Here is a 12,377-nt window from a genome sequence, read left to right on the forward strand (position 1 = left end):
AGCAGGTCCTTTCTTCCAGGTTTCTTTTCAGCTCAGTGACTTTCTGGGTTGCTGCAAACTCTTTGCAGTCCCTCTGGGTCTCACGTGACTCAGTTGCTCTCTTTTTACAGGAACATGCCAAAATAACGTGGAACAAAAGCCTGAAACTAATGCCATATGTCACAGCTTGCAGGATGAAAGTCCTAGTTCTACTGATGTCTTTGAGGAATGTGCAGCTATTGACAGAGGAAAGATTTTCACAAAATGACCTGGACAGACCCAAAGCATAAAAAACTAATTCTTGCAAGCAACAAAGTGTGTGTCAGTCTTCTCCCACCACCACCTCATTTAACATCTAAACATTAATTTGTTTTCTGTTTAAATGGTTACCAGCAGTAACTTTCCAATTTCTGAGGTAATTAGGAAAGGGCTCTTTTAGCAATGTCTTTCCTTGTTGCCTGCTCATTAAAAGAATTACTGTTTAAGACTAAGGAAGCTTTTTAAGATTGACTTAAATGATGATTTGAGGGAAAGCTGAGAAAGTATGTAGAGAGAAGTGTGATGGAGCCTCTCCCATGCAGATTTGAGTACGTGCCACTCTGCTATCAAGGTCTCTGATGGGCACACCAAGCTCTGCAGTGTATTTTTGGCTTCAGTTTGTGTAATCTGTCCTTATCTAGTCATATCTTGAGGCTTCATAAACAGAAGTGCCAGGTCTGGATGTCCTGACAATTACTCTCCCCAGCTGGTAAAAGGCACATGGAATATTTAGACAAGCATTTGTTTCTACTTTCAAAATTTGCTACATGATTGTAGCATTACAGAACACAAGATTTTAATAAACAATATGTTTCCTTAAGATAATGGCTCTAATTTGGGGATTTTGTTTTTTTGTTTATTTTTCCTTTGCAGGAAGAAGGTATTGTGAAGGAAATAGACATCAGTCATCATGTCAAGGAAGGTTTTGAAAAAGCAGATCCTTCTCAGTTTGAACTGCTGAAAGTATTAGGACAAGGCTCATATGGAAAGGTAATTTTTACTGTCATCTAATCACCCAGCGCAACACTGAAAATATTGTGTCCTTTCTCTGAGTTCATTTACACTGCTGACATTGTACATATATAAATTATATTGTAAAGGCAGATAAGGAAAGCCCTTCTCTCTTCATTTTAGTCATGCTTCAGTCTTTTAGCTGGGTTTCTGCATATGAACCAGTTTAGAAAACAGCAGCTATGGCTCTGGACCTGGACTAATGAGCACAATGATTGTTAGTCAAGCATCACTGTTTACACACAGTGATAAACAATATTTATGGATTATCTATCCACCAGGGAGGTGAGTGTGCCACTGCTGCCTGGTTGGAGGGTATAAATAGGAGTATTCAAAGACTTAAATAAGTTAGCTGCACAGTTCCCACTGAGGGCAACCTCAAGGACATTTCCAAGTCCCAGATTTCTGTTTAGTTCACACTCAGAGCTTTGTAAACTCCTGGAGATAAAGCCCAGTGCAGAATACAGTAATCATTATAGCAAGAGCATGGGGAAAAACCATGCCTGTATGGGGTAACCACAAGCTAATTTGTGGAGAAGTAACATTTGCCACATATCTTAATACTAAGGATTTTTTTAATTCCAAAGACAGTTCTTCAGCAGGGCATGTTGGTTGGAAGTGAGAACAGGCAGGAAAGATGGTGAGAAAGGAGGAAAAGTCAATTCAGCCTTAAAGTCTTTCTGATGTCTTTAAATAAGGCATTGAAACCTTTGGAAGAGTGAACCTAGCTGAAACTGGGCATCAAAGTCCTTATATTATTCTGTAGAGTTTTAAGGACATATTTTCTAATCAGAACCTTTCTTTTTATTCCTAAAGGAAGCTATATTAAGAGTGTTTATCAACTTCCTGGTTATTCCAGAATTAAATTGATAATTAAACCTATTAGAAGTTCCCTGAGATGAGAGGTATCAAGAAATTAACATTCAATACCAAGTCTTGAACTCAATAATTTCTTCAGAGCACAGTGTATTTAAGTTTTAAATATTAAATTAATAGGAAATAGCAAACAGATCAAAATTAGGTTTACTATGGGACTCAGTGTAAGAAGATGAAGAATAACAGAAAGAAACATCTTTGATAAAAGTAACAGAGTCAGAATAGTTGGTTTTCATACATAGGCAGTTAAGATTTTAGGAATGGTTTGCTGGTTATCTTAGATTATATTGATGTATTTTTAGTACTGCTCGATTTGACCTTCTAGCCTTAGGCATTTTATAAGCAAAATGCCTGGTCTGTGCAACCAGTTCCCAAAGGGAAATCTGATTTCTTGAGTGGGAGTGTGGACAATGTACCTGTCTGGAGCTGCATGTAATTACAAATCACTTTCCACATCTTATGTGAGAATCATTGGTATGCTCCCTGGAGCAGCAAAGAAGTGGGGAAGAGAGGTTTACTCTGTGTTTCTTATGCAGTCCCCAACCACCTACATTTTCATCACCTTGGTATTTGATCTGATGGTTCAAATCTGTGTCTCTGAGGATGCAAACCATTAAGTTTACAAATTATTCACTGAAGAACTAAATAATTAGAGAAGATGTCTTTGGTGTCAGAGGGAGTGTGCCCCCAACACTGTGGAGATGTAAAGCACTTGCTTAGCTTTTTATCAGGTTTTGGGTGATGCACCAATTGCACCAGCTAAGGGAGTTATGCTAGCTCAAGTTAACCTTACAAACATATCAAACTAGAAAATTGAAAGTTGTGCTCAGCCACATGCACATGCTATTCTGGCAAACGCGTATAGTCCCGCTAATATAATCTGTCAGTTTAGTACTTCAGGGTTACTTGGTGGTTTCAAGAACAATGTGTAGCATTACATTTAAGAATAATCAGAAGGGTGACATCATTTTGCAATACAACACATTTTCATTTGTTCTGTTCCTTTCTGGTTTGGTGGTTATTTTGATGTCCTCTGAAATAAAACACAGTGTTCTTGACTCATCTCTTTTGGAGGGAATGCAGGCAAGTGCCCTGTCCCATGCTACAGTGAACAGCTGACTAGTGACTGGTAATGGAAATTGATAATTTTGCTTATTACAGCAAAGTGGGTATTACAAGCTTTGCAAGATCATAGGGCAGACAAGATATTTCTAGAACTGCAGCCTAATATTTCTGCAGATGCAGTATGCTGTGCTGTTTTATGTGCAGTGCTGCTGAAAACCATTATCTTAAGGGTTTGGGTTTTTGTTTTTTTGGGGTAAAGAGCCCATAATTTATTTTTTTTAATAATAATACAGCTGAAAATCTAGTGTCTGGAAAAGCTTGCTTTTGACTTTCTCCTCCTTTTCAATGTAATACAAAAATTAAATCTTTTACTTGACCTGGACAGAAAAACATCCCAACTTTCATCTGTAAACTTCTAAATGAATTGACTTCCTGTTAGTGCTGGAGCAGCTGAGCTTAATTTATCATTAATAACAACAAAAACCACTTCAGAAAGTCTTATGTGTCCCTGTTGCATCCAGATTAAAACCCTATCAGATCATGTCATACAAGTGTTGCAGCTCTGGTGCTGTCAGATATGGGAGTCCTGATGAAGTTGTGCAGAGATTCAGAGAGAAATGAGAATTTACCTTCAAATTTACCTTCTGTTTTTTTGTTTGTTTTTGTTTTTTCCTTCCCATCTCACAGATCTTTACTCAAATGAGTTTAAAAAAATCTAATTTGTTTACTGATTGAAGTTTTTTTGGAGGAAGAGTCTTTCAATGTGAAAAACTTGTGCTAGAAACATACTCCTTCCTTATTTTTTGGCTTTTTATATTTTAGATGGAGACAGTTAACAAGGCCTCATGGTTCCTGGATAGGCAATTAATAAAATAATTGGAATTTTTAATCCAAATAGACACTTATTAGTTAGATCATTTCACCTGGCCTCTGTCAGTTTGTATATTAATGAATATATGGGATTGTATGTATGTGGGACTGTATTTTTATTTCTACATTTGGCTTTACTTCAGCTTCTGTCCAGAAACACAAGTGCTGAAATTAAAAAAATAAGAGACACTCTTGCCTGACTTCTGAAGATCTGAGAATTTCTAAGGTCACACTTCTGACCTCAGCAGACAGAGTGTGTCCTAAGAAGCAGCTAAAAGAGTTGTATATTTTATTTCCAATTGATTTATTTTCCAATCATTAAAAAGTCTTATAAAGACCAAACTGAACCATTGATCCTGTTGTTCACTGCCCCTCCAATGCTCAGATGCATTGAAGGGCAGATAAGAAATATTTGCATGGAGCACAATAAAAAGAGTACAAGTTTAACTACAAATTTTACTTTATTTTAATGAAAATTTCACACTGTCAGAATACAAAGCATAGGAGACTCTAACAGGAAAAACTGTCTTTTTTTTGTAATAGCAACAGATTTTCAGCTGTATGAACTTTATTCTTCAGCTGCATCTTAGGCAAGTTGTTATTCATGACTTATGGCATGAATGGCACCAAATTGATTCCTTTCTTAAATTTAATTGATGGCAATAATTTTAAGACACTGCACATTCCTAGACACAAATGAGACTTTTTTTCATGTAAAACTGGTCAGAATATGAAGAGATATGTACTCACTGATTCTAACTTTTCACCCATCTTTAACTGAATATATGAGGTCAATTAATAACATTGAAAGTGGATTTTTTTGTGAAGTGGTAAAGGCTTAAAAACTGAAAATTTCCAAAGTTAGCTCAAACAATTGCAGGTGAAATGGATATGAGGTGCTTTCAGCTAGTAATTTTCATCAGATTTCCTGAACCATAGTATCTATTCTCCTGTTGAATGCAGTAAGTCTTGTAAGCAGAAATCCAGTACTCATCTATACAAAACATTTGCTTTTACAGGTATTTCTAGTCAGGAAGATAAAAGGTTCTGATGCCGGCCAGCTTTATGCCATGAAGGTACTTAAGAAGGCAACTCTAAAAGGTAAGGATTGGGACAGTGGCTGCAGTCTCTATTTCTGTGCTATGTAGTAATTTGTTTTTCTTGCTGTTTTCTACATTGTTACTGCCTTGCAGTATATGAGTGCATAAATATGTCTGCCAGACTCCAAAATTCTGCCTCACTGAAGGTGAATATTCTAAAAAGAACTTAAAAATATGTTATCTATACAGTGTGAGAGGAGGAAAACAGAGGTTTGCAGCTTCCCAGCTGCATGCTTGCTTTATTTTCTTGGTGTTATTTTTAGGACTTCTATTTGGTATATTTTCAGTTGTATTTAAGTGTCACTATCTTTCTGTTGCTGAAGTAAATGAGAATATTGCTAAAGTAAAACCTGGCTCCTACGGGGCAGAATGGCCTTCCCAGCTGGTGCTTCTCTCTGTGTGCCTGAAAAACCATGGGAGAGTGTTCCCAAGTGTGAGGAGGCATTCTGAGACCATTTAGATCATGCTGTTTCCTAGCTCATGGGCTGTAGGAGGCCAGGGCCAAATGACTCATGTTTAAAGCTGGTTCTTCTCTTCTGGGGCCACTGCCTGCTACAGACAAAAAAAAGAAATTGGTAGTCAAGCCCAGGACTGAAAAGAAAAGAGGGTAAGTTCAGTTTCAGCTGAAGTCCTTAATGATTGTTCCTGCACAGACTAAGGAGGTTACAGTCATCTTTTTGGTTCCCCGACCTAGCACTGTTCTGATCTTTCCCTCAAAAGCCTGACACTTCTTGCAGGTAAAGAGGAGAGCATTCATTTTGTCTGGAGCAGGTATTTTGCTTTGTCTTGGAGAGTGTGGTTTTGTGCAATGCAGTGTAGTGTCTAAATTCCTGTCCTAATGCAAAGAATAATCATTCAGTGACCAGATAGTTCTGATCACTTAAAAATACAGATTTCTATAGCATGCCTTGCTTTGGGGAACCCAAATATGAATAAAGCCACCTGTTAAGCAAGCTAGAGCTGCTGCAGGTGGTGTCAGGCAGAGCCAGCCCCTCTTCTGGGTACTGGTTTAGATGGGGAATGGGCACACCAGCCCTTTAGACAGTCCTTTCCCCTCAGAAAGCCTTTTCAGGAACACATGAGTTTGAAGCAATGCTGGCGTGCTTATCTTGTTGTTTGGGATCCAGAGGGGAATGTTTATTCCAGCAGAACAGCCCAGGGTAAATAAACAAACAGTGCTGGACACAAGACATGCAAAGGAATAGGTCAGGGCTGTGCACATCACGTGTATGGCAGAGTGATTCTCTGACCTCTCAACCAGGAACAGCACCCCGAAGTGCCCAAACCCAGCTGAACTCAGCTGTCAGTCTTCCCCACTGGGGAATGTCATCATCTGATGGTGTCTGAGCAAGGTCTGTGTAACCCCTCAGACACCAGGATGTACCTGAAACTTACTCCTGTTTATTTTGACAATACAGTTTTTTTTACCAAAAGGGAAAACTGTGTATTCCCTCTTTTTCTGTATAACCCTAAGGAGTGTTTAGCAGGATGAGCTTTGGCACAGGAGATGTTTTTTTTTGCATCCCCAAACACTTTATTGTTACTTAATATTTGATGGTGAAATATGTAAAAACACTAGATTCCACTGTAAAAGAAAAGACCTTTATTGTGGCAGTATTTCAGGAAATGTCAAAATTTAGGTTTTGAAGTACCTAATGTGTCCCATCAAGTTTCTCTTCTGTCAAGAACAAGAACCTCTTTGCGGTTCTGTGGTTCTTTATAGCACAGAAAGGCTATTTATTGTCTTCTCAAGTGTGGATCACAAGATGCAAAAATTGAGGCTACTTTGTGATTTTGGTGGATTGCATTTCTCTCCCATTCAGACTACCTGCCCCTCTGACTGCTAGCTCTGGATTTCCCATTAATCTCAAGATAAAAGCAGCACAGGGGTAGGAACTAATTTGTCTGCACCAGTTTCTACAAATAAGTTGAAACTGACAGCTGTTTAACTCAAAGTGCAAAAATAAAGACAGAACCCCATTGGCAGCAGGGTGAGTGAGACGAGCAACGAGGATTGCTGTCAGTAAGCTTCCATGTAAACTTTTGGCACAGAGATAATATTTCTGACAGCTTAATTTCATCTTTTAAGTGAGAGTGCTGTGTTATTGCTGACTACCTACACTCAGAAAGGCTGGAAGTCACTCCAATTTGAAGTATTTATTACCCTGTCTAGCAGTGGGAGCAAAGCTACAGGTATGTTAGCACTGCATTCAACATTCACTGACACAAGGCACACTACCAGGCAGATTTCTGAATGATTTTGCTTCCTGACCTGCAGCCTGCACAAGTACCACACAGAGCAGGAAATTCAGAGCTCTCCATGCCCAATTCCACTGGCAATGGCCAGACAGCCCTAAATGTTACAACACTTATTTTCTATAGTGAAATAAATTTGCAAAGCAGGTAAATGGAGAAGTCAGAAAGAACATAAAGAGGATGGGATAGCAAAGCTGATTTTTTTCCTGGATTAGTGTGCAGGAATAAAACCTGGTTGAGTAAGAGACCTTCAGGAGTGATGGTACTTGCTCTGAAGAACAACCCTAGTAGGTCCTGTTGGGGGATTTCCTGCCCTGGGCGCCTGACTGTGGCTGGTAATGTTTAGGAAGAAGCAGAAGTACAAAACGGTGCTTTCTCCACTGAGCCTGTTGCCTCCTGCCCCTTTCCATGGTACCTGCCCCTTGTTAGCATGAGCCCAACTTCAGCAACAGCAAAAGTTAGTATAAAAAGGGGACAGCAAGCAGCAGCAGAATTCTTCAAGCATTTACAGTTCAAAAATGGCTTTTTATACAAAAGAGACTTTGTAGATCAGTCACATGTGTAGATTTGAGCTGGAAAAAGATCTGCTCATCAGCAGGACCACTCCTGCTGTGAAAGGAAAATTAGGCTCCAGAATATTACAGTTTAGATTGTGAAAGTTTGCAGAGGCACGTGCTGTACACATGAATATTTGTGAAAATTAAATTATTCGTAAATTAATGAAGGTTTATTTTAAAAATAGGATATATCTGAATAAGCACCTGTAGCAGCATGGATCCTTGAAAGAAAAAAAGCCACTGTTACTTTTTGTTGTAAATGAGAGCATCACACATAAGTTTCTTTCCTTTCTGCCTCATTTCCATTTTCAGGAGCTTGTGGGTATCTGAATTTAAAGCAAAAAGCTTTCTGAAGAAACTAGATAAGCATTTCATTCTAATTATTACCTTTAGGAAAACCTTGTTCAAAATGTTTTAGGATGTTATGTGTGTTAGGTGCCAGATATGGAGTACATCAAATTTAAGGCTGCATGTATGTGTAACTCTAACTTGTCTCTCTTTCAAATACTGTGTATTACATTAAATTATCTTAATAGCTTCCTTTGCAAATATAACCCCTATTGGGGGCATCCAGGTGCTCAAGGATATTTAGGCATTTAAAAAAACTTCCAGGAGTGAGACTTTTGCCCTTCATGTCATTAAATAGTACTCTTAAAATGTCATATTAAAATGTTGCTTTCAACATTCTACTTTTTCATTAAAATCAGAATTTTAGATAAAAAGTTGACAGAAAATAAAGTTGATCTATATGTTTCAATGCTTACAGAGATGTATCAGTGAGTCTCTACTGCCCATCCTGATAACATTGTAAATCTGAGGGAACCAGAAATCAACCAGGGTGTGTTTATTCTGTGTATATGTGTGTCTGGTATTCACCAGCAAAGCTGGAGCAGAAGGGCAGGGCAAACTGACTGTTCTGATTCATTCAGTATTTGTCTCGAGGTGTCTCAGGCTCCATCAGCTTTACTGAATGTGCTTCAGAATTCCATGATCAAGAGCTGTTTAGATTGGTTGTGGTGTAAGCCTCATTAAACACCCATGAAATGCCCATAAATCCCCAGCAGGTTGCTGTGCTGGAATGTAAGGGAGCTTGAAAATCAAACACCCGTTCCTGCAGCAGACATGCAATCTAAGAGAATGGGGCATGAAGCCATGATTCACTGACATAATGCTCATGAACTTCATAAATATTGCAGTGATGATGTAGGGAGGGTTATGTGATGGATCATGAGGATGCACTTTGCACCTGCCCATCCGGTTGGCAGTGGTGTGTGTAAGTCTTGGCACTGGAAGCTGTTTGACCCTCAGAATGTAATCTACCTTTTTGTGATTATAGGGTTTAGAAATAATAATCTCTTTTGTCAAAACCTCTAAAGTGCTTTGCAGCTTATGATCCCCTGAGTTTAAGCCAGCAGGCTTAGGGGGTTGCTGGTGTGTGGTGGTTACAGGTGCAGTGAGCTGACAGAGCGGCTTTGGTGGCTCACAGAGAGCTTGGCTGTTCTCGGGGATGTAGAATCGAAAATATCACTTACACCCAAAATCCAACAACTAACTTAGATGTTACCAGGGGAAGTGGGATTTCTGTCTGAACCACTGGTAAAATTGTAGTGCTGGTTTCCCTGGCTGGATGCCAACCAAAGTGGCTTCTTCAGTTTTCCTCTGGATGTGACTTAGTTTCCCTGTAACAAATGTGGTGATCAGATATCAGATATCAGATACAGAATCTAGTGGTTTCCCTCTGGTTTGAAAGGAATAAAATGTAAGCAAAATGAGAAACTGTGGACAATTTTACCCTATAAAGCAGGACTTAGAAAGAGTCTTCACCTCAGGTAAAATTTGCTCTGTTGCGCTGAGGTTTTCAAGGTGTCTTTTTCTATTTTGTACAGTCCTTGTGTTTTGGTGAGAGCCCCTGGTATTTAACCAGGTTCACCATTTAAATTTCGGTTTATTATTTTTTCTTAAAGTATTCTGCTGTATTTTTTACATCTTCTTGGGCCTCTTATTACCTGATTCTGAAAAATTCATCAGGGAAGTCCTGTTCCCTGGGCAGTCCAGTCCCCACTGCAGAGATATCCTTGCCCTGAAGTTTAGAGGAAAGTTTATGTGCTCTACATCCTTGGAGCTGCTGCTTATGTATGGCTTCTTTAGTCTGAGAATTGTAACCCTCCAAATGTCAGGGCTCTGAGCTCAGTAAAACATAAACATTGCTGGACCTGGAAGTGCCCTTAAAGATCCAGCTGAGACATAGACTCTTCCTCTCCACAAATAGCCATACACTGATTTTTCAGTCTTGGAAAGAAATAGCAACTTCTGTGTGCACAAGCACAAAAATATTTGATTTCTCTGTATATTTCCCAGTGGGTCTAAAATGTAAAGATCAGCCTAGTATGTATCTTTTTGTGTGGGCTAGGAGTCAAAAAGTGCTGTGGAACAGGCCAACCTTCCTCACAGTTTAGGAGTAAATTGGATTTCGTAGCTGTCATCTGAGGAAGCAGACCTTTCTTTCTTCTCTGGGAGTTTTGAAAATGAAACCAAGAAGTTCTTCAACAACCAGTGCTTAGGGCTCACTTTTGGGCTGTATTTTTACTGTGCCTTTGCAAATTTATTTGCAGACCACCTATTCCTTCCTCCCCTTAAAAGTCAGCTGGGCCAGGGTTTGCTTTCTGAAGGAAGAGAGGGCTGATTCTAATGGGCTGTGGAGAATAACCTCTATTTTTGTATTATAAGGAAAATGAACTGTGTTTGGGCAACTCCTTGTGTGTCAGTAAATATTATAGGGAGTCCTAGCCTGAATATGCAGCACACTGGACAGGTCAAAAACCACAAAAAGCATTGCTGGAAGCTTGTTTTCATAGCATTTGCTGAAGTGTTCATTGAGCTTGTAGCTTCTGGGTTAAATACTTAATACTCTTTAATGACTCTGTACAGTGTTTGGATTCAGATTTGGATGAGAAGGGAAAACTTTTGCCTATAAATATAAACAGAACACGCATCACTTAAAGATTTTATTATCTGTTTTATTCAGACCATGTGGGAGTTTGCATTGTATGAAGTCCTGATTAAATTATAGTGTCTTCACAATGCCAAGTGCATTGTGAAGATCCTCTTAGGAGGCAAAAAAATTCCCACTGCTATGATGTTAAAGAAATTAACACTGGATGTTAAAAATACTCTCTATTTTGTAGCAAGGGGACATTTTGGCTCATTTGTTTTTATACAAAAACCTGTTGTTCCTTTTGGGGTTTTCTTAACTGCCAAAGAAAATTGAACTTTCTCCTTGTGAAAATACTGGCTCTTGAGTTCTCTGTAGGATCCAGAGAGGAACAACAAAGCTGGAGAAGGGTCTGAAGCACAAGTCCTAGGAGAAGCTGCTGAGGGGGCTGGGAATGTTTAGCCTGGAGAAAAGGAGGTTCGGGGGTGAACTTATCACTCTCTACAACCCTTTAAAGGTAGTGAAAGGTTGGCCTCTTGTTCCTGGCAGCTGCTGATAGGATGAGAGGACATGGTCTTAATCTGCCCTTGGGGAGGTTTAGGTTGGACACTAGGAAGAATTTCTTTGTAGGAAAATGCTGGATGTGGCACTGAATGCCATGGTCTAATTGACAAAGGGGTCTTCAGTCATAGGTTGGACTCTGTGATCCCAGAGGTGTTTTCCAACCTGGATGGTTCTGTGATTCTGTTAAAACTGCTGCTCACGTTGCTGAACAGCAGGTTCTTCCTGTTGTCCGAAGCAGGGCAGAATTATTAAGTCTTTGCCTAAATGTTGATAAAAAATTTAAATCAGACTCCCTTTCTCCCTGTCAGTCAAACAGACTGATTCAGATAGAGGCACACACTTCTGTGCTTCTGATTTCTGCTGTAGGTAAATGCAGCAATATTGCCCAGTCTTTTCTTGTCCACACTTTTCTTCCAGTGTAACTTTGCTGTTACAATAATATCAAATTATAGCTCCATGCACAGTTGTGTGTTCACTTGGAATGCAGCTTCAGCCACTTGGTATGCTGCTGCCTGAAACAGCTTTGTTTTATTCTCCCCAAAGAGCACACAGGACACGACTCAGAAGCAAACTCCAGCTTTCTTCATGAGCAGTTCAGCAGCAGAAAGTGTAGTGGGTGTCCTAGCATGTAGCAGCATTGGTGCTTGGGTTTGAGCCTTTGAAGGAATTCTTCCAGTCATCTCCCTCTGCCATGCTGTGGTTTGCCAAGCACAGCGGTTTGGGAGCACACAGACAGAATTCTCTCCTGATGGAGCCCACTCAGGATCCCACCCAGTGCCCTCCTGCCTCTCATGCCCATTCAGGTCATGGCCCCAAAGTGCCACAGAAAAGGTGGGGCAACCTCAGGTCCCAGCACACTCTGTTGTTTTCCCTAGATTGGAACTACACTGCTTATTAGTGCACCCAGAGGTTTAAGCCAGAGTTTCAGACTTTGCTGTCAAGACATTGAGTGCAGCTGTGTTTGTGTTTTTCACAAGGTATAGCACAGAGCTGTCTTAAATTTCTCCATCTTTTTGCTAGGTTAAGGTGCCCACGCCATGACTTCTAATCCTTGAGCAGTTCCATGGGCCTTAACAGTATCTCAGGGTTGCATTATTCAGGTTTTCCTGTGAAGATTCTCTAGAGAGG

General features: G+C 39.7%; 1 protein-coding gene across 5 annotated transcripts in view; it reads left to right on the plus strand.

Annotated features, from left to right (window-relative positions):
• The window catches only part of RPS6KA2 (ribosomal protein S6 kinase A2), a 286,567-nt gene that overhangs the window by 190,241 nt on the left and 83,949 nt on the right, over positions 1 to 12,377 (plus strand). For all 5 annotated transcript variants that reach the window (XM_064708648.1, XM_064708651.1, XM_064708647.1 and 2 more), the window contains 2 exons: positions 892 to 1,008; positions 4,860 to 4,941. In XM_064708648.1, the coding sequence (XP_064564718.1) occupies positions 892 to 1,008; positions 4,860 to 4,941 (199 nt within the window). The remainder of the gene's footprint in view (positions 1 to 891; positions 1,009 to 4,859; positions 4,942 to 12,377) is intronic.

This window comes from Zonotrichia leucophrys, chromosome 3 (assembly GCF_028769735.1).
Source record: "Zonotrichia leucophrys gambelii isolate GWCS_2022_RI chromosome 3, RI_Zleu_2.0, whole genome shotgun sequence".
NCBI classification, from domain to species: Eukaryota; Metazoa; Chordata; class Aves; order Passeriformes; family Passerellidae; genus Zonotrichia; species Zonotrichia leucophrys.